Below are 21,045 nucleotides of genomic sequence, written 5' to 3' on the forward strand. Positions count from 1 at the left end.
ATGGCCCCATTCATTCTTTCATGTACCCGGATCAGTCGTCCTGGCCCCTTTGCAGAGAAACAGCCCCAAAGCATGATGTTTCCACCACCATGCTTTACAGTAGGTATGGTGTTGGATGGATGCAACTCAGTATTCTTTTTCCTCCAAACACGACAAGTTGTGTTTCTACCAAACAGTTCCAGTTTGGTTTCATCAGACCATAGGACATTCTCCCCAAACTCCTCTGGATCATCCAAATGCTCTCTAGCAAACTTCAGACGGGCCCGGACATGTACTGGCTTAAGCAGTGGGACACGTCTGGCACTGCAGGATCTGAGTCCATGGTGGCGTAGTGTTACTTATGGTAGGCCTTGTTACATTGGTCCCAACTTTCTGCAGTTCATTCACTAGGTCCCCCCGCGTGGTTCTGGGATTTTTGATCACCGTTCTTGTGATCATTCTGACCCCACGGGGTGGGATTTTGCATGGAGCCCCAGATCGAGGGAGATTATCAGTGGTCTTGTATGTCTTCTATTTTCTAATTATTGCTCCCACTGTTGATTTCTTCACTCCAAGCTGGTTGGCTATTGCAGATTCAGTCTTCCCAGCCTGGTGCAGGGCTACAATTTTGTTTCTGGTGTCCTTTGAAAGCTCTTTGGTCTTCACCATAGTGGAGTTTGGAGTCAGACTGTTTGAGGGTGTGCACAGGTGTCTTTTTATACTGATAACAAGTTTAAACAGGTGCCATTACTACAGGTAATGAGTGGAGGAAAGAGGAGACTCTTAAAGAAGAAGTTACAGGTCTGTGAGAGCCAGAAATCTTGATTGTTTGTTTCTGACCAAATACTTATTTTCCACCATAATATGCAAATAAAATGATAAAAAAACAGACAATGTGATTTTCTGGATTTTTGTTTCTCAGTTTGTCTCCCATAGTTGAGGTCTACCTATGATGTAAATTACAGACGCCTCTCATCTTTTTAAGTGGTGGAACTTGCACTATTGCTGACTGACTAAATACTTTTTTGCCCCACTGTATATAACAAAAAATAAAAGTTGCACTCTGTAGTGCTAAAGCATGGAAACATGAAATATGAATAGCAATACTGCTCTAGATCATAAGAAAAAATGGAGATACTTGGCACATAAATTGTCCAGATCATGCATGCCCAGCAACCAACGACAAGGCTATTTCCGGTTTGTAGCCACAGTAGCCTAGGTATCCATGGTTACATACACATATATAGTGACAGCTGTTAGTGTTTATAACCATGGCTACCTAAGCTGCTACAATGCCCTGCACACTGGATTAACAATATGGCGAATCAGAAGAACTGTACTATATTTCTAATTGGAGGTACGCGATAATATTTGTATTACTCCTACTACATATTGGGATAGGAATACACTTTTAATCTCAGGCACATTTTGTAGATCATGACTAGGATTTGTCCAGACCTGCATTAAACAATCTGCCTAAAATGACACTCTCGTTATGTGAAGTCAGCGGCGCTGTAATTTCTCCTGCAGCTTTAGGCTAGGCACATCTGCTTTAGAGGCTGTCGCAGTGGTGGAAAAAGTGTATTATGCAGTGTTATTTTTTTCCCTGTAAAGTGATAGATGTCATTACAGAACCTGACATTCCCCAGTGTAACAAAATGGTGTTTGCTGGGTATCGTTGGTGTCTGTAATATCGCTGATCTGACACTTTTGGTTTTCTGTCCCGATGACAGAACAGAGACACTGTAACGATAACGCAGATGTGAACCCCGCATTCTGACCTGAATAATAGCTACATACTACCACAGCGCCCCTAGTGGACAAATAGAACTTTTTTTTTTACATGTAGTGGATAAGAGAGGATGAGACAAATGCACTGTGAAATACTTTTAGAATAATCTTTACATGATTTATAATTTCTTTATAGACTTAGGCTCTTTATTTCTTTAACCAGGTAGTCAGTTTGATTGAACCATAATCATAACCTAACCGGCAAACTCGCAGTCTTGGGCTCATATTTGCACAGGACATTCCTTTATTCTCTATATCCAGTCACTCGCTCATGTTACCTGCATCTTAAAAACATCCTCAGAATCCGACCTTTTCTCTTTTTTGGTAACTGCAAAAACTCTTACTGACACTCTTATTCATTCTCGTCTGGACTGCTGCAACTCTCTTCACTGATCAGTCTCCCTCTAACTAAACTTTCTCGTCTCGAGTCCATCCTGAATGCGGCTGCCAGGGTCGTATTTCTGTCCAACCTCTTTACCCATGCCTCCACCTTGTGCCAGTCATTGCACTGGTTACCCATTCACTACAGAATACAATAGAAACTTATCTCTCACCCACAAAACTCTCCACAGTTCTACACCACCCTACACCTCAGCTCTCATTTCTATCTTATCACACTACCCATGCCCTCCCTTCTGCAACTGAGCCAAGACCAACTTCCTCCATAGTCTGATCTTTGCAGCTCCGTTTCCAAGAATTCTCTTGTGCTGCGCCAGTTTCCTGGAATGCACTACCCCAAACGGTCTGGCCAATACCGAAAATCAATGTTTAAGTGTGCATTAAATACACATCTCTTTAGACAAGCCTATTACCTCGACTCATGAACCTAACTCTCCCCTGTTCCCTTGTAAATGTTAATCATAATCTGTTCCCTCCTATTCACCTGTCTCCACATCGTCTATGCACATACCAGCTGATGACCGGATCTTGAAGTTATAAAAGAAAATCCTTATGGCTGGACCGTACATAATGAGCACGTTCTACCGATCGTGTCCCCCCTATTTCTTTGTAGATTGTAGCTTGCGAGCCGCAGGACCCTCACTCCTCCTGTATCTGGTGAGCTGTGTGTTACTTGGTATTGTCTTATTGCCTGTACATGTCCCTGCTTAATTGTAAAGTGCTGCCGAGTATGTTGGTGCTATATAAATATTATTACATTATTATTAATCATCATTAGAGAATGATTATTGGCTTCATAATCTGGCCAAGATGTTACCGAACCGCCAAAATTTTGACACTTTGACATTTTTGAAATGATCCCTTTCGACCACTGTAATGGTTGCCTATCCGTGTCCAGCTTAATAGCCTATAATGTCCCTTTTATTAACTTTGTGAATGGCTGGTTCCAGGCGGCAGTAATGCGGCTGCTTCCTTTTCCCGACCAATTGTATTTTATGTGCTAGTGTATGATTTTCTATACATAACTCTAGAGTATTTTGGGAAAAAAATCACAATTGTTATATAACCAGAATCGTGCATGCTAAGAGCAGGTCACTCCTACAGCCGCACAACATACGAAATAACACACTGATCTGCACACAGAACCAGTCACTGCCACAAGTTACAGACTTGACTGGTCCTATAATATAGGAGCTAGTCTGAACTTGGGGACCCCCCCATACACCTTAGAAAGAAGTCGCCTGGCTTCCCCACACGGCCGAGCGCTCCTGTATTCTCTACGTCACTGCCAGACTTGTTTGGCGGTGACTTATCCCAGATAGAACAAAAGGATTGGCAGTCTGAAATCAGACATGTTGGATCCTTAACAATCAACTCCCCGAAACTCTCGAAAGGACCCAAGAACTTTGATGGGTTCGGTTCGGCCATCGTTGGTCTGCATATGGGGGGCATTAGCCTTGTGATGCATTTATACAAGTAGATAATCGCCGTTCCCAATTAACTGTCCATGTAAATGCGCCGGCGATCACCCGAAGAATGAGCAAAACACTCGTTCATCAAGTCATCAGATCTTTTTGCAAAAAAAAGATGATTGCTAGCAGCATGTGTAAATTGGGCACATGGTGCCGAGAACATGTAGGATACATAGACTATCAGTGCCTGTTAAGGTACATTGGAGGCCGAAATCAGCACATTCACTAAATTCATCGTCAATTGCCATTCACCAGAGATTTTCCTGGATAATTAGTTAATTGAAGAATAGTGTTGAGCATTCCGATACTGCAAGTATCGGGTATCGGCCGATACTTGCTGTATCGGAATTCCGATACCGAGATCCGATATTTTTGTGGTATCGGGTATCGGTATCGAAACAACATTAATGTAAAAATGTGTAAAAGAAAGAATTAAAATAAAAAATATTGCTATACTCACCTCTCCGACGCAGCCTGCACCTTACCGAGGGAAGCGGCAGCGTTCTTTGTTTAAAATTTGCGCTTTTCTTTCCTTTACTGAAGTCCCGGCTTGTGATTGGTCGTGTGCCGACCATGTGGCCGGGACGCAACCAATCACAGCAAGCCGTGACGTAATTTCAGGTCCTTCAGGATTTTAAAATTACGTTCCGGCGTTGTGATTGGTTGCGTCGCAGTCACATGGGCAACGCAACCAATCACAGCAAGCCGTGACGTAATTTCAGGTCCTTAAGGATTTTAAAATTACGTCCCGGCTTTGTGATTGGTTGCGTCGCAGTCACATGGGAGACGCAACCAATCACAAGCCGTGACGTCACGGGAGGCTGGACACGCGCGCATTTTAAAATGGGCGCGTGTCCAGCCTCCCGTGACGTCCCGGCTTGTGATTGGTTGCGTCGCGGTCAACCAATCACAAGCCGGGAGGCTGGACACGCGCGCATTTTAAAATTTTAAAATGCGCGCGTGTCCAGCCTCCCGTGACGTCACGGCTTGTGATTGGTTGCGTCTCCCATGTGACTGCGACGCAACCAATCACAAAGCCGGGACGTAATTTTAAAATCCTTAAGGACCTGAAATTACGTCACGGCTTGCTGTGATTGGTTGCGTTGCCCATGTGACTGCGACGCAACCAATCACAACGCCGGAACGTAATTTTAAAATCCTGAAGGACCTGAAATTACGTCACGGCTTGCTGTGATTGGTTGCGTCCCGGCCACATGGTCGGCACGCGACCAATCACAAGCCGGGACTTCAGTAAAGGAAAGAAAAGCGCGAATTTTAAACAAAGAACGCTGCCGCTTCCCTCGGTAAGGTGCAGGCTGCGTCGGAGAGGTGAGTATAGCAATATTTTTTATTTTAATTCTTTCTTTTACACATTAATATGGTTCCCAGGGCCTGAAGGAGAGTTTCCTCTCCTTCAGACCCTGGGAACCATCAGGAATACCGTCCGATACATGAGTCCCATTGACTTGTATTGGTATCGGGTATCGGATTGGATCCGATACTTTGCCGGTATCGGCCGATACTTTCCGATACCGATACTTTCAAGTATCGGACGGTATCGCTCAACACTATTGAAGAACATTTTACTGGTTTCTCTGCTTTTTTTTTTAATTTTGCTTTTACAATTTGATTATTTTTTCTAACCTTTTATAGGCCAATATAATCAGATCCTTTGTGAACTATGTTTCCCCTTAAGTCATTTTTTTATTTTTTTTTGACTAGTTCTATTTTAAGTGGTTCTCCAGGACTCTTGAAGACTGTTGCTCTCTAGAGCCTGCGGATCTGATAATAAAACTAAGCCCCATAGGTCAGTAAACGGAATACCAGACAGATTTGCTAGCAGCCTTCTAAATCAAGCTCATAAAATGTGGAGTTTCTTTATAGCTTGTGAGGTCTTTCAAAGCCACTTTATTTCTTGGGGATTTCTTTATTGCCATGTCACTTGTTGAGATGTATTCTATCAAGTCTCCATGTATCATACATTTAGCCTGACACTGCGGAGCCAACAGGGCTCCATTCGTCATATTCATTTGTCTGGCTGAGATTGTTGTATTTGTGTCTAAGTGAATGTAAATGAGCGCATTGCCACTCCTATCGATATACTTACTACTCATGTGGTTACGGTAGTATACATTATGTAGACACGTAAACCGTGTTGGTTCAGCTATTGCTTTACAACAACCACATGGACATAAGATACCTCAGTCAGATTATGACCTGATCGATCACCAGTGCTGTAGGCATGCTCCACAGCCTGTGCAGGGGTCACTGTGCAGAGAAGGGGGAAGAGCAAAATTGTGCTCATTATCCATTTTCAGGGATGTGTATGGGGCGATGCCTTTTATTGTAATCCTATCAGTGATGATGCTGAGATGATTCCTGAAAAGTCATCTCTACATCTCTACAAAACAGAAAGTGGCCCATGTTGACATAACATTGGAACAATATGTTTGTGTGTATGTCAAACGTATCCCTGGGGCTCCATTCCTCCCATGTATATGTTACCATAACTTTTTCCCCACATTTTTCTGAATTTCTTCAAATTACAATAAACATGTTCTTTGTATAGTAGGTGAATTCGGATTCAAAATCATTTACATAGTACCAGTTTTTTCTGCATGAATTGCTGCATATGTGCATTGCAATACAGATAAAAAAAAACATTTACATGCCACCATTGCAATCACATTTCAATGCAGATTGGCAAGATGTGTGTAATATAAAGGAGCACTTTCCACACTGCATGCAACCTATACAAAATGTCATTATAATAATGCAATCATTCTTATTATACAGCCTGTCATGGGTCTAGAATGACAGATTATATAATTTGCTCCTCTTATCTGTATGCCCTCAAGGACATTTTTTTATTATATTGAAAGGATGAAATATCTAAGCATTAAAGCTAAGAATGTGGTCATTCGCTTGTATGAACGATTCCACCTGCACTAACATGAGACACTGAATTGTCGGTTCAGGGCAAGTAATTTTCCAATCATGACGTCTACTTGTAATTTTGGCCAACTCAATTTCTAACCAGACAGATCTGTGGCAGACTAGTCTGACGTCGACCATAGGATAATTTTTAAAACATGATCAGCTAAGATGGCCAAAATCGTCCATTTACTTTTACATTGATTGTATATAGTGTACTGTATGTTGTCTATATGAAAATATTTTTGCCCCATTTCTGATTTCCTTTTCTTTTACACATTTGTCACACTTAAATGTTTCAGATCACCAAACACATTTAAATATTATACAAAGAAAACACAAGTAATCACAAAATGCAGTTTATAAATGAAGGTCTTCATTATTGAGGGAAAAAGAAATCCAAACCTACAGGGCCCTGTGTGAAAAGGTATTGCCCCCTAAACCGAATAACTGGTTGGGCCACCCTTAGCAGCAACAACTGCAATCAAATGTTTGCGATAACTGGCTATAAGTCTTTTACAACGCTCTGGAGGAATTTTGGCCACTCATCTATGCAGAATGTGTTGTAATTAAGCCACACTGAATCAAATTGCTTATCTATGGCTGTTAGTCCCCACTAGTGGCCAACCCCTTTAATCATTAGGCCATTCATTGTTTGTTAACCAATAAATTAACATTTTGATTGAAATGTCAATTTTCATTAGTGTGTATGGCTGCCTTTCTCTTGTCGGCATACATAGTACTGAAAACCTCTCGATGGCAAATTCTGAAATCATATTTGTATCTTTTTAAGCAATATTTTTTTTATTCATACAGCACTTTGCTTAATCGAGTCGGAACAAGTTGTGGGTGCCAAAATGAAGCACAGTGGTAGACACAACTGCTATGTGTATGAGCTGGCACAGCGTGCGGCCTTCTCTGCTGCCTCCAGTTTGCTCCTTTTGTTAAGTTGCTTTATTGCAGAATCCTCTTTCTCATAACATTTTCTGTTACATGACAAAATATTTAGAGTTTATAATAATTTAAAAAAAAAAAGGCAGATCTATTAAAAAGCTCCAAATTTATCACTGTGGTTCATTCTAGATACAATTATGCCATCTTTGTACTGTTTATTTGGTTTACACACCTATTACTTTGCTTAGGCTACTTTCACTCTAGCGTCGTGCACTGCACGTCGCTATGCGTCGTTTTGTAGAAAAAACGCATCCTGCAAAAGTGCTTGCAGGATGCGTTTTTTCTCCATTGACTTGCATTAGCGACGCATTGCCACACGTCGCAACCATCGTGCGACGGTTGCGTCAGACCGTCGCCACCAAAAACGTTGCATGTAACGTTTTTTGGTGCGGAGTGTCCAGCATTTCCGACCGCGCATGCGCGGCCGGAACTCCGCCCCCTCCTCCCCGCACCTCACAATGGGGCAGCGGATGCGTTGAAAAACAGCATCCCCTGCCCCCGTTGTGCGGCGCTTCCACAGTATGCGTCGGTGCGCCGCAACGTCGCATTGCGACAGGCAGTGCACGACGCTAATGTGAAAGTAGCCTTACATTGTGTTAGTTATGTATGTCAAAAGTCATGTCCTTTAAAATTGTGGTGCATATTTGGCACACATTGTTGCATATTTGTTCATGCCCCTTTCCAAAGAAGCCACCCTCATTTTCTTATCAGTGGATAAGCAGAAACCACATAAATATGGTGCAAATTATGCCTGGATTCATCTTTTATCTAGATATTTCATTATGGGTCCCGCGATGTCTCAGCACTTAGATCACTTTTCTCTGAAAGTGGTGGGCAGCTTCTTCTCATCGACGTTGGACATTCTGAGAGGAGGAAAACCACCTGGGGGCGCTATGACAAGTATATAATAGCATTGTTATATTGGTGACTAACAGAGATGAGCGAACCCGAATTTATAAGTTTGGGGTTCGTACCGGTGCTAATCGCCAAACACACACTTCTCTCTGAAGTCCATTGCAATGTTCACAGTTCCAGGGGAAGGTCAGGAGGAGAGAGAGAATATTTTCCAGATCAAAAGTTCGTGTCCGCATTGTTTTCAATGGGGTTCGGGTTTGGGTACAGTTCTGGTACCTGAACCGAACTTTGGAGTAAAGTTCTGGCTAGGTACCAGTCCGCTCATCCCTAGTGACTAATCAATAACATATTCCTATTTACTGATCATTCTGCTCCTTGTCCTCAGTGTCTTCTATAATGCAGACCGGTTTAGTGATTCCCCACTGGTGCCATGTTATTGTGTTGCTTTTCTGTTGATGTCCAAAAGTTTTTCCTGCTTGGCTAGGATAAAGGAATAAAAACTGTCCAATAAAATACAAACTAATTTCTCATCCTTACATTAATTCCTATTAGAAAATGCACTATTATATAAATACAGTAATTTTTTATTCCATTTATTTTTTAAAGCATTTTTTATTTTTTTTCAGTTCTCCATATCACTATTTAAAAATTAAATAAAAAAAAATGGAATTTTTAGACTAGCCATTAAGCTTCATACTATTCTATTTCCTGTTTTATATTGAAGACTTTTCAGACAAGTCATTATCATCACCGACACGATTACAATGACAGATAACACCTCTAAGCACAGCTGATAACACCGGACCCACCAATCCCAATAGGCGCTGTTACCCCTTTGCTCCTTCCCTGCACAGTGACCTTTGTTATATTGAGAGCATGCTATTTATTAGGGTCTGACATAGCTATGTTCAGAAATTGTGGTTTTTGGCTGCTTTGTAATGCAAATTAAAAGCATCTTTTTTCAGTATTGGCAAATTTGAGATTTCAGAAATCTCATGCACACTTTTTTTTCCCATTCCTTTCACTGTTTTTTGCGGAGGTTTTTTTCCAACTATAAAAAGCAATGAAGTGCAAAAACGCAATGCTGTTTACTCTGCCTTTTTGGGTCCATAAAGCTAACTTTAAGTGTCCACTATAGACTAAGCACACATGTAACCTGCACCCGAAAAAACACTTAAAAATGGGTCATTTAATTGCAGCGTTTTACTGTCAAGAGAGCAGGTTTTTGCTGCAAGGAAACAAAAGGCAGTGAAAATGCTACATGTGAAAATAGACCTAGTCTGTTGCTGCTAATTTCCATTTGTGCCATGGGAAGTATGAGTCTATGGTCAGGCCTGATTGGTCAGTGTAAAAATTGTAAGACTTTTATACATTATCTTTGTTTATCAAACCTGAGTATGTTTATTTTTGACACATTTCCCTTTAATATGAGTTGCCCCTTTCCGGAATGCCATCTCTTACATGGAACAGAGCGCTCTCTAGAGGAACCAACATGACCTTGAGATACACAGATAGATCATTGGATTCAATTGCCACCATGTGGTGCTCAATTTCCATCGTGCTGGAGCTGCAGCAAGTTGCCACTTTACACATCAAGCACCGCCCATTGCTGGGGTATAGGTGGTCAATAGTTTATTTTGAGGTAACCCTTCTGACAAAGTTGCATTGTAAAGACTGAGCTAATGACCGGGTGTTGAATGTTAACATACCTGATCTTTTTTTTTTCTCCAAAATGATCTATTGGGAAAGAGCCAGTCCCAACATACAGTCCCAATGGTCCCACCATTAAAATATTTTTTTATTTATGGCTTTTTGGTATTTAGCAGGTATAAGAAATGTTATGGTAAATATTTATACCTTGCTTTATTATTTAGACAATTCTACCTATATATCTATGATAATTTTGTATTTTAGTATTCAGCTTTATAAGTGTTATTCATAAAAGCAATAACACAGGGCGTTGTATCATATATAGAGGTGTCTGTGTGTTAAACATTCCTTTGTTTCTGAAAGTATAGTAAGCTGGCTAGAACCAGTTTGAAAGGAATTTGACAAAAAACATAATTTACTATTTTGTTATCCCCAGCTTAAATATCTTCTGCCATAGGTAATGTGATGTAAGAAGCCATTCCCACTTCTCCTTATCTTTGCGGTTATAATAAAAACTTGTGACTGGGCATCTGAGAGTCAGACACGTCTGTACACTAACAGACACTGGTTGTTTGCCCTTGTCTCCGATCGATCGACTCCGATTTGATCAAAACTGGCAAACGTGTGAAGCCTTTTGAGTTTTTCCTAAAACTTTACATATAGGTTTCCACATCAGAAATGTTTTTGTCTTGTGCTATAAATATGACTTGTCATCTTTTTTGTGTTACATTTATTTAGCTACCGTGGAATGTTATAATCCCAGAACAAACGAATGGAACTATGTCGCAAAAATGAGTGAGCCACATTATGGCCACGCGGGGACTGTATTCGGTGGACTCATGTACATTTCAGGTAAATAGACTACATGTTTTCTTTTTATTGCCATCTCTTCTTTACTGTAGCCATTCCAGCAGCTTGATTCCAGCCTCCCTCCTGTGGCAATATGGGGGAAGCAGTAGTTTGGCACTTTGCTGATATCTGTAATTAGATCATAGTAAGTATAAGTGGATGGATTGGGCACCCTTCGCTGGTGACATTATTCACATTATCTGCCTTCTTTAAGGTTTCACCCACCTTCTGTCTTCAGGAGCTCACCACTCTGCTCCCTCCCAGCTTCCTTTATTTTTAGGATGTGGGTGCGTTCCTGAAGAAGGACAGTTTGGGCCAGTGCAATGGCTGCATCGCTGGCCTGAATGGTGCGTTGTCCCACACTGCTTGCAGATTGAGATTGGTCTCTGCAGCATCAGCCGAGCACATACATAAACAATAAATCTGGCTTAATCCAACGATCTGGCCAACTTCTCTGTTTTAGAGCCATGCTTGCAAAGCTATACAGTTATACGTGCCTTGCAGACCAGCCGCCGCTCATAATTGCAAAAGTTATCTGTAACTTAGGCAACAAGCCGTAAACTATAGAAATAAATATCCCTCCATTCTTGAGTGGAGAGTCTTTTGTTTTTTTTTTAATAAGAGATAAATTGCCAAGTTTGTTATAGAAAGATGCTTTTACAAGAACCGTTGTTTTACCCATTTAAGAACCTGAGCTTCATTCTGCTAAGACTTCCTTATCAGTGGCCTATAGCCTGTACACAACGCTGTCTGGTGTGATATTTCCTTACGGTTGCACAGTCACTCAGTTTGGTTTCTTTAGATTTCCTAGAAATCAGAAGGAATTATTGTATCAAAACAAAATTGCTGCTCTCCAAAAAGGCCAGGGTTTATTTCCAGGAGGAAATAGATTAAAGAAACACTGGAGGAGCAGGTTAATGTCGCCCTGATTGCCTCTCCTAAGTATATGAGAAGTGCACGGTATAAACCACCTGGAGCTCGGCATTAATAGCCCCATATTTCCTTCTCACTGTCACAAACTGCAGCACTGTCTACCATTCATCAGAATATGCTGATATTGCAGCCGCAGCATTAAGATATTTATCTACAAATCCAAAGAGGAACAATGCCGATTATTTGGACAGAAGCCTATTATTCACTCACAACCTCTGGGTAAAGCCTCCAGCGCAAAGTGATAAATTAGATTAAATCCAAAGACTTTCCTTTTTTCCCCTGAAACAATGTCGATGCCTCACTTTAATTTTTTTTTTTTTTTTTTACAAAGCCCGTGTAAGTTGTCCCGCTGAAAGGCTCATCACAAGAAGAATATTCATTTCACAAGGAAGAAGTCAATAGACCGCAGCTGCAGCTCCACTGGCCGCCTCGCAGCGAGATGGCTGCCCTTCCTGTGATCAGCGCTCCCTTCCTGAAAGCGCGTGAACAGGATTTCTGTTCTGCATTTAGTGCACGCTGCCGTATATTCTCATGTTAATTGTTCCATCCCTGGAAAACAGACACACACTGAATGACTTCCTTTATGCAGAGATACACTTGCTGAAAGCAGGATAACTTTCCCTTTTGTCTGTAGGAGTTTCAGCTCCCCCTTTCTCTCGCAGCATGCGTTTCATTTTTATTTTTCTCCTCCCATCCTTTCCTTCTAGTTCTGACCATTTATAAGCCAGTCGCAGATCAGTTACATGAAAGCATTAATTATCTGTAAAATAGAACTGTAAACTGGGTAGAATAAGCCAGGAATAGACTCCTAACAATGAGATCCTGTTACTGGTGGCTGCAGTGATGCACTCGGCTGATCGTCACCCGAGGAGGGAAAGAATGAGTTGCTAGGTGCACATTAAATACTTGTGCACATAATTATGGGTGAAAAAAAGCATTTCAGTTACATAACAAGATTATTTTTTCTACTTTTCACCATTTGTTGTGCAAGAAACACGAAACTGATGCATATTATTTTATTTTTTTTTATTTATTATTATTGGAGCATGTACTCATGGAATGGTCTGCTGTGTATTCTATGGTGAGAACAGTTAGAACCTTGAAATAATGTTAAATCATTTCACTTTAAGTATTTGGTTCTGATCTCCAGTTACAGCTTCCAAATCCTATTTAGAGCTGTAGTTTGTTTTCTACATGTTAGCCCTGAACAAGAGGGCCCCATCTAGTCTGATAAACACAGGACCCACCTCTCAGACCCTGAGCCATCTGAAAACACAATAAGGGTATGTGCACACGCTGCGGGCTGGTGTGCGGATTTTTCCGCACTGATTTTGATAAATCCGCAGGGCAAAAACTGCGTTTTTCCTGCGGATTTTCTGCTGATTTTCCGCGATTTTTGTGCGGATTCTGCGGTTTTACACCTGCTGTTTTTTAATATGGAGCAGGTGTAAAACCGCTGCGGATTCCGCACAAAGAATTGACATGCTGCGGAAAATAAACCGCAGCGTACGGCTTTTTCCACAGCATGTGCACAGCAGTTTTTGTTTTCCATAGGTTTACATGGTACTGTACACCGCATGGAAAACTGCTGCAGATCCGCAGCGTCAAAAACACTGTGGATCCGCAGTAAAAACCGCAACGTGTGCACATACCCTTAACAAATGACGGATCTCAAGTGTGCAGTGTTTCATGGTTAGGAATCTGCTGTTGCCTGTCTGAGCATTACGTGACTACATGTATGCACTTTGCATACTGGTGGTTACTTGCTCAGCAGCTTCTTATCTGCTTCTCTCAATTGAGAGAATCTGGAAAAGTTGCTTATTGACACCTCACTGCCAGTATGTAAATATCACAGAAAACAGCGTAATTCTGACAGTTTTCATATTACACAGCGTCTGAGTTCACCATTCTTCTGTCACGTTGAGCAACTTAAAAAAATGTATGTACAGCACAGAAAACTCCTTTTATGCTCTGGCTACACAACAACTTTGGCCACGATGCCAGCAACACATCCAAGGTTCGCTTATTGGCTATGCTACATCCGGGAACAATACAAGTAAATGGGGTTGCATTGCGACCCCAAAGGCACTGAGACTGCGACAAGCAAATCGCAAGAACCTTGTCAGGTTTTGTTGAGACTTGCTTTATCGCTGTCTTCTTGTGGTCGCACCACGACCCCATTCACTTGTACTGCACGGAAATGTAGCAACAGCACCAAGCAAACATTGGCGTTTTCGTGTATCCATAATGTAAAGTAATGTGTAAGATATGCTTAGGTTTAGTGTGACCAGCAAAGAAGTACTGATCTGAGTACACTGGGTTGGTGCACAGCAGTGTGGCTGTGTAGTATGGACTGCGCTTACTGGGGAGGCAACCATGCTGCTGAGGATGAGTCAGAAATACCGCGAGTTCTTATCTGGACTCTGTTCATACTTTGCAAAATAGTAAAAAAAAAATCTGTACTGATTATATGGCATGTGGTGATATGAACTAACACTGTCAATCATTTCGACAGGTGGAATCACTCACGACACCTTCCAGAAAGAACTGATGTGTTTTGATCCCGACACCGACAAATGGACTCAGAAAGCGCCCATGACTACAGTACGAGGTCTTCACTGCATGTGCACGGTCGGAGACAAACTTTACGTCATTGGTGGAAACCATTTCAGAGGAACTAGTGACTACGACGATGTCCTCAGCTGTGAATATTACTCTCCATCTTTGGACCTGTGGACTCCAATTGCCGCAATGCTACGGGGACAAAGTGACGTTGGGGTAGCGGTTTTCGAAAATAAAATTTATGTGGTTGGCGGATACTCTTGGAACAATAGATGTATGGTAGAAATCGTCCAGAAATACGACCCTGAAAAAGACGAATGGCACAAAGTTTTTGATCTACCAGAATCCCTTGGGGGCATCAGAGCTTGTACTCTTACAGTTTTTCCACCGGAAGACAACAGCGGTTCACCATCTCGGGAATCTCCTCTCTCAGCACCTTGAAGACAGATATTGTAATATCTTTGCACTGCATCAAGAGGGATTTTTTTTTTCTTCCACCATTTCCTTGAGATGGTATCAAATACGTTTGGCCAACCGGATTTGGCAAATCCTCTTCTGTAAAGAATTTTTTGTACTGTTCATTTGGCATTGGTTATTTAACGTGAATATCAAAATGGTTTATTTAATATGGCCAAATGTTTAAAAAATAATCAAATGGTTCTATTAGGTACGTATGCAATGCTGGCTATGGGATACTGAGGTTTATAAAGTCCTGGGCTTTAATAGGACGGTCCATTTCAAGCTACCTTATCTTTACAGAGCCCTATCTCTAGTTAAACTGATTATATAAATGTTATTGTCTTCGCAATCAAACTTTTTGAATATTTATTGAAGTTCTTAAGGAGGTGTCCTCTTTCACAAAACTTTTGCCCATCTGCTCAGTTTAATAAAAAAAAAAAAAAAACCTGCACTATCCTTCCCCTTCCCCAGGTCTAGTGCAACCTCTTCGACACCACTTTTGCGTTTGCTGCACTGGTGACCTCACATCAATGGCATCACTTAGCTCGGCAGCACTGCTGCTGTGGATGGCATATGCCACTGAACTTGGTGACTAACTGCAGCGCTTGCGTCGTGATGTCACTTCTGTAGCCTAACCGAGACCAGGACAATGTAGGGTATGCTGCACTGGATCGCTGAAGCCAAATAGAGACCGGCGCAACATCGGAGAAAAGTGTGGTTCTTTTTTTTTTTTTTATTGTCAACTGAGCTGTAAGATGAAAACTTTCTGAAAGGGGAGAACCCCTTAAGTGTCCTTTTAAAGGGCTAGTAGTGGCTTTTCATGGATGACTTTGATGTACATCAATTTAAAATACAATTGCCCTCTATAGCACTAATATAAGGAAAGTCTAAGTTATCTTAGATTTTCCCTTGTGGAACAGTTTTTTTTTTTAGTTAAGGGTAGTCCTAAGTTGCAACGTTTATCAATTTGTGGCAAAGATTGAGGCTTTGGTGGTATCTGTCTTATCACAGTGACTTATATTCAGCACGATAATGTCACTAAATGTGAGGTGAGCCTTACTATACAACTCTGTGGTTCCAATTGGAGCTTCATCCGTGGTGCCAAAGGTAGGATGAGATGCCTTCAGAGAAAATCAGGGAAGCCTTATTTTTTGCCGTAAGTGTATGGCTCCACATAACGTATAAATAAAGCTGAAGTTGGTACAACAGGATAAGTCTACGTTCACATTAGCGTTCGGCGCCGCAGCATCGGGCGCTGCAGCGTCGCCGCATGCGTCATGCGTTGTGCTGCGTTTTGCGACGCATGCGTTTTTTTGGCCGCAAGCGTTGGGCGCAGAGAACGCAGCAAGTTGCATTTTTTTTGCGTCCAACTTTCGTCGAAAAAGGACGCATGCGTCGCAAAACGCAGCGTTTTAGCGTGCGTTTTGTTGCGTTTTTGTTTGCGTTGTGCGTTGCGTCGCCGACGCAGCGGCGCACAACGCAAATGTGAACGTAGCCTTAACTACTAGAAAACTTTCACATTCGAATGCCCGAACAAAGGGAAATGATTAAAATTAATATTCCCTTTTTTTTTTCTTCTCCAAGATTCTGGTAAAATCTATCACGCAAAACCATATTTTAGTGGATTTTGAAGCTAGCTAAACACATATATTATTTTAAACCATTTGTTTTATATAATTAACCTTGTTTGGAATGGATTGAGGAAAAATATAGTTCTAGTCCTTTTCGCTAAAAGAAATATTTCATCAAAGATTACATATGTGAACCCAAGCTGACGTCCCTTCTACACATCAGCCTTGGGATGCGTTCAGTTGGCCATTTAAATAAAGTAGGCCGCAAAAATTACGGATGTGATTGGCTCCGATTGCAGCTTTGAATAGCAGATGGACACAGGAGATTTAATTAAATGCACTTGTCTAAACCTTTAAAGGGAAGCTATCATCCGAAAATGACCTATTTTTAAATCAGGTTTTTGTGTTAAATATATATTTTTTAAATTTTGGCAATTTTTATTTTTTAATCTGAATCACAATCTGCATTAAAAATGGAAAAGTAGAGATCTGTCATTTTTTACACTGGCCACTTGGACATTTTTAAACTATTTCCTGTTTCAGTTAACAACACATGTACATTAGTCACAATGATCAGTCTCTGACTGTATTGAAGTGTCTAATGAGTGTGTGCAAAGGTTTGAACAAGGTCATCTGTGATCTCACCTATTGTTATTGTTGGATCAGGTGTTATCAACTGGGCATAGAGGAGTTGCAGGTCATTGTAATCGAGCCTCTGATGAAAAGGAGTCTGCCGAAAACTCTTCCTGATAGAACTGGAAGTAGAAGTGTAACATAACCCCAGTGGCCACTATGAAATTTGCTTATTTTTATTTCATTCTAATAAAGATCACGATATAAAAAAATGCTAAGATTTGTTAAGAAAACATGTAACAGAAAAATATAATTTAAACCATACTCCATTTTCTGATGAAGGCTTCCCTTGAAGTTGGACATCATTGCTGCATGCTGCCATCAGTTGGTGTGAAAAACCGCTGGCGTGAGCTGGGACATGGTTATTGACCATTGAGGACACTGACAGTTATCTGAATCCAGCCTTAGTTGTACATTGGCAATTCCAGATAGACCGCATGACTAAAGAGGGAGGATTAAAGTCGCCCTCAGGTGACAGTCTGAAAATATAGCTTCAAAGACTTCCAATCCACATTAAAAATATTACTCCCCTTGAGCCTTGGGATAAGGGAATCACTTGATTTTTATTCCCCCCCCACAACCTTCTTCTGCATAGGGTGGTGCGAAGGTGGAACACCAAAGCCTCTAATAATCATTTTTCAGTAGGTCTTCTATATAGACCATTCGGACACATACAAATATTGAGCGAAAAGCCAAAGTAAATCTCTAGTTAAAGGGGTTGTCTCATGAAGAGAACCCCTATTCGTAGATCATAGGGCAAAACATTAAGGAAGACCCCCATAATTGGTACAAGCGTCTTTTCTGGTATTCTTGAGACATCCTTGTGTTACATAGTCATACATCTGTATGGCCGTCAAGAAATTTTACAATTCCTGGCTGGCTTTTCTTGTCCCCATAGAATTATATGGGTTGTCAGCTAAATAGGGATGAGGGACCCTTTTTGATTTGATTTTTCTCTCGTGAGGTTTGGAAATTGACTTTAAAGTGGCATTCTTTAGAAAACTAATTTATAAACTCCTGCTAAAGTGGATTAAAATATGATATGAGTAATAGCAGGAAATGTAGTCTCCACTGATTTTTCTTTATCTCCCTAAAGCAAGGAAGTACATCCATATGACTGCTGCAGCCAATCGCTGACTTGAGCGATATTAGAAAGTACGTGGTAGTATGTGATTGGCTGTAGTGGTCACGTGCCTGTATAGTACGTCGTCACAGTCTAGCATCACCAGAGTGTTGTGGACGAACCCGCGGGGTATTGAGTATTGCTTTATCTTGTTTTCTGCTGTTCGACAAATTTTAGGAAATCCACTTCTAGAAATTATGAATTATCAGAGATAGGTCCTCCACTCGACACTCCTATCATTTAGCCAGGGTGAATTATGGCTACAAAGAGTATCCCTTATTCTGCGCATTACACAGAACATTGATTTCAGTTAATGCCTTTCAGTTCTTCATTTCTCCTGTGGAGGCGCTGTAGAGGAAATAAACACTTTATTCATTGGTCCCCATAGAAGAACATCTAATTGCTAGGGGTCAAGGCTCTGATCTGCCTCCAAAACGGTCAACTCTTGTGAGAAGAAACCATCTGCTTCTATTCGAGCCTGCTTAGTTCCAAATAGTGACCTAAAGTATATTAAAATCTACAAACGGTAACTTTTTTTTGTTTCCTGTTTTGAGACAAAGTATGGACCAGGGGTCGCTTTGCTGTTGACATTGGTCGAGCCTTGTTTTATCGCTAATATTTAGTGATAGGCTGTTTTCCCTGTCTGTTGCCAAATGCTAATGAAATTCCTCCTATTCCCTGGTGCTGCTACTGGCTCTTTAAATGGTGTCTCCACTTTTGAATGTGCTGCATAAAATATATGATATTTTCTAATTAAAAAAAAGCAACAGCTCTTCTAATATAGCATTTGTGGGGTTATTAGTGAAGAGCGTACTTGTTCATTACTTGAGTTTGACGAGGGTGCTTGGGTACGCACAGTATCGCGGGTACTCGAGTGACCTGTTCAAGTCCTCGCGGCTGCATATTCCGGAGCTGCTAGACAGCCACAAAGAGTGGCTGACAAACCTGGGCTATCCCTTCTAAGCATGCATCCACGGGGACTCTTAACAGTAACTCGAGCACCCGCGATACTCGGTGCATAACCGGAGCACCCTAACCAAACTTGACTAACATAACTTGTGCTCATCACTAGTTATTAGATCAGATTAGTATTTGTTCCTCTATAATATACCATTGAGGAGCAGATCACACCCTGCGGGATCTGTAAGGAATGTGAAATTCATCGCTCCTGCCTTTTTGTTAAAACGTGTTGTCCAGGAATAAAACTTGCATCTTTTTAGAGTTGAGCAAAAAAGATTTGTACTATCCAGGTGCGGTGTCCCTTCCTTTGTGGTAGGTTTACCAGTCTTCACTGCTGTGCACCGTTTCACCCTGGGCACCTCTGCCACTCGCTAATCCAGCAACGTTCTGGTGATGGGAGACCTAGTAAACGCCAGAGCCGCCCGTGATGACAGGTGTACAAGTGAAGACTTCCTTGGTCCTGGTGCCGCGGAGGACCGGACTGGACTCCGGACCAGGGCAGGTGCCATTCTTTATGCTAAATTCTAGCACCGTGATTTTCTAATTAGTCTGGTATTCCATCGCTGCTTTATTGTAATAGATAAGGCTAAGCTACAATACCAGTCTGTCTTTCTGAAAAAAATCCTTTATTTTTATCTTTTTTTTTATTATTATTAAAATCTCAAAAAACCCTTTATTGCTATATTAGAGAACTGATATATGGGTATGAAGTGGTATAAAAGTACCTCGAAAGGTTGATATAGACGCTTCTTCTCCAGTCCTAGATTAATATATTGGAAACGGCTACAAATGTCTCCTATATGTCTCTATCGTTTAGTTTTTTTTTTTTTAATAAACTGGACATCGGTACTAATATTGATTGGACAGAAATGCATATGTTATCCAGGGACATGAATAAATTCCTATGATTGGGAAGTATTTGAAGCCTGTGTTGAAATAAGCGAGCCAAGGGCTTGTTACATTTTAAGGTACAAATTAATTTATGTGACCAAGAGGCTATGCCTCGTCAATACCTCCTCTGCTCTGACATCTGAATACGTTACATATTAATTTCTCCATTGTACGGTTATTTAGCACAAGATGCAGCCAGGACGGGAGCTGCCTTTTCCTTCTCCGATTGACTCTCATGTTTTATCTTTATTTGTTCAATAAAAAAAACAACTTTTTCCTGCAATAATTGAGCGTGAGATCATTCATTAATACAGCAATATTATATTCTGATGCCTCGCCGTTGCCTGGATACATCCTCCCCTGTTTGTGGGTTAGCAAGCTCTATTTGCTAGGAAACCAAAGCACAAATGGGTACAGTGACCTACATTCCTCATGCTTTCTTTTTTTGTGTGTGTGCTGTATTAAGCTTGCCAAACACTGCAGACTGCAGTAGAAAGCGTGAGGATTGTTAGAGCAGCAGTCGGCTTTTTCCTTCTTTCTGTTCCTCCTTTCTTGGCTGCTTCATTTTATTTAATAGAAAAACTGTAAGTTTGCCCACTGACAAAGACATGAACAGTCTATAATTTTAAGGGTAAGTTAATTTTAACATTTAGGGATAGAATATCAAAAATAAAATCGCATTGAATAAATTATATAAATTTACTTGCATTTTGCAGTGAGAAATAAGTATTTGATCAATCTGGCAAAGAAGACTTTTTACTTGGTGGCAAAACCCTTTTTGGCAAGCACAGCATTCAGATTTTTTTTGTAGTTGATGAGGTTTGCGCACATGTTAGGAGGAATTTTGGTCCACTCCTCTTTGCAGATCAGCTCTAAATCATTATGATTTTAAGGCTGTCACTTGGCAACGCGGAGCTTCAACTCCCTCCATACGTTTTCTATGGGATTCAGGTCTGGAGACTGGCTAGGCCACTCCATGACCTTAATTTGCTTCTTTTTGAGCCACTCCTTTGCCTTGGCAGTATGTTTT

At 41.1% G+C, this 21,045-nt stretch overlaps 1 protein-coding gene across 5 annotated transcripts in view; it reads left to right on the forward strand.

Moving 5' to 3' along the window:
- KLHL13 (kelch like family member 13) overlaps positions 1-19,400 on the forward strand; it is an 88,280-nt gene extending 68,880 nt beyond the window's left edge. For all 5 annotated transcript variants that reach the window (XM_077285370.1, XM_077285369.1, XM_077285368.1 and 2 more), the window contains 2 exons: positions 10,773-10,886; positions 14,332-19,400. In XM_077285370.1, coding sequence (XP_077141485.1) covers positions 10,773-10,886; positions 14,332-14,819 — 602 coding nt within the window. In that variant the 3' untranslated portion in view covers positions 14,820-19,400. The remainder of the gene's footprint in view (positions 1-10,772; positions 10,887-14,331) is intronic.
- Positions 19,401-21,045: the final 1,645 nt, after the last annotated feature.

The sequence above is a fragment of the Ranitomeya variabilis genome, chromosome 2, assembly GCF_051348905.1.
Source record: "Ranitomeya variabilis isolate aRanVar5 chromosome 2, aRanVar5.hap1, whole genome shotgun sequence".
NCBI lineage: Eukaryota > Metazoa > Chordata > Amphibia > Anura > Dendrobatidae > Ranitomeya > Ranitomeya variabilis.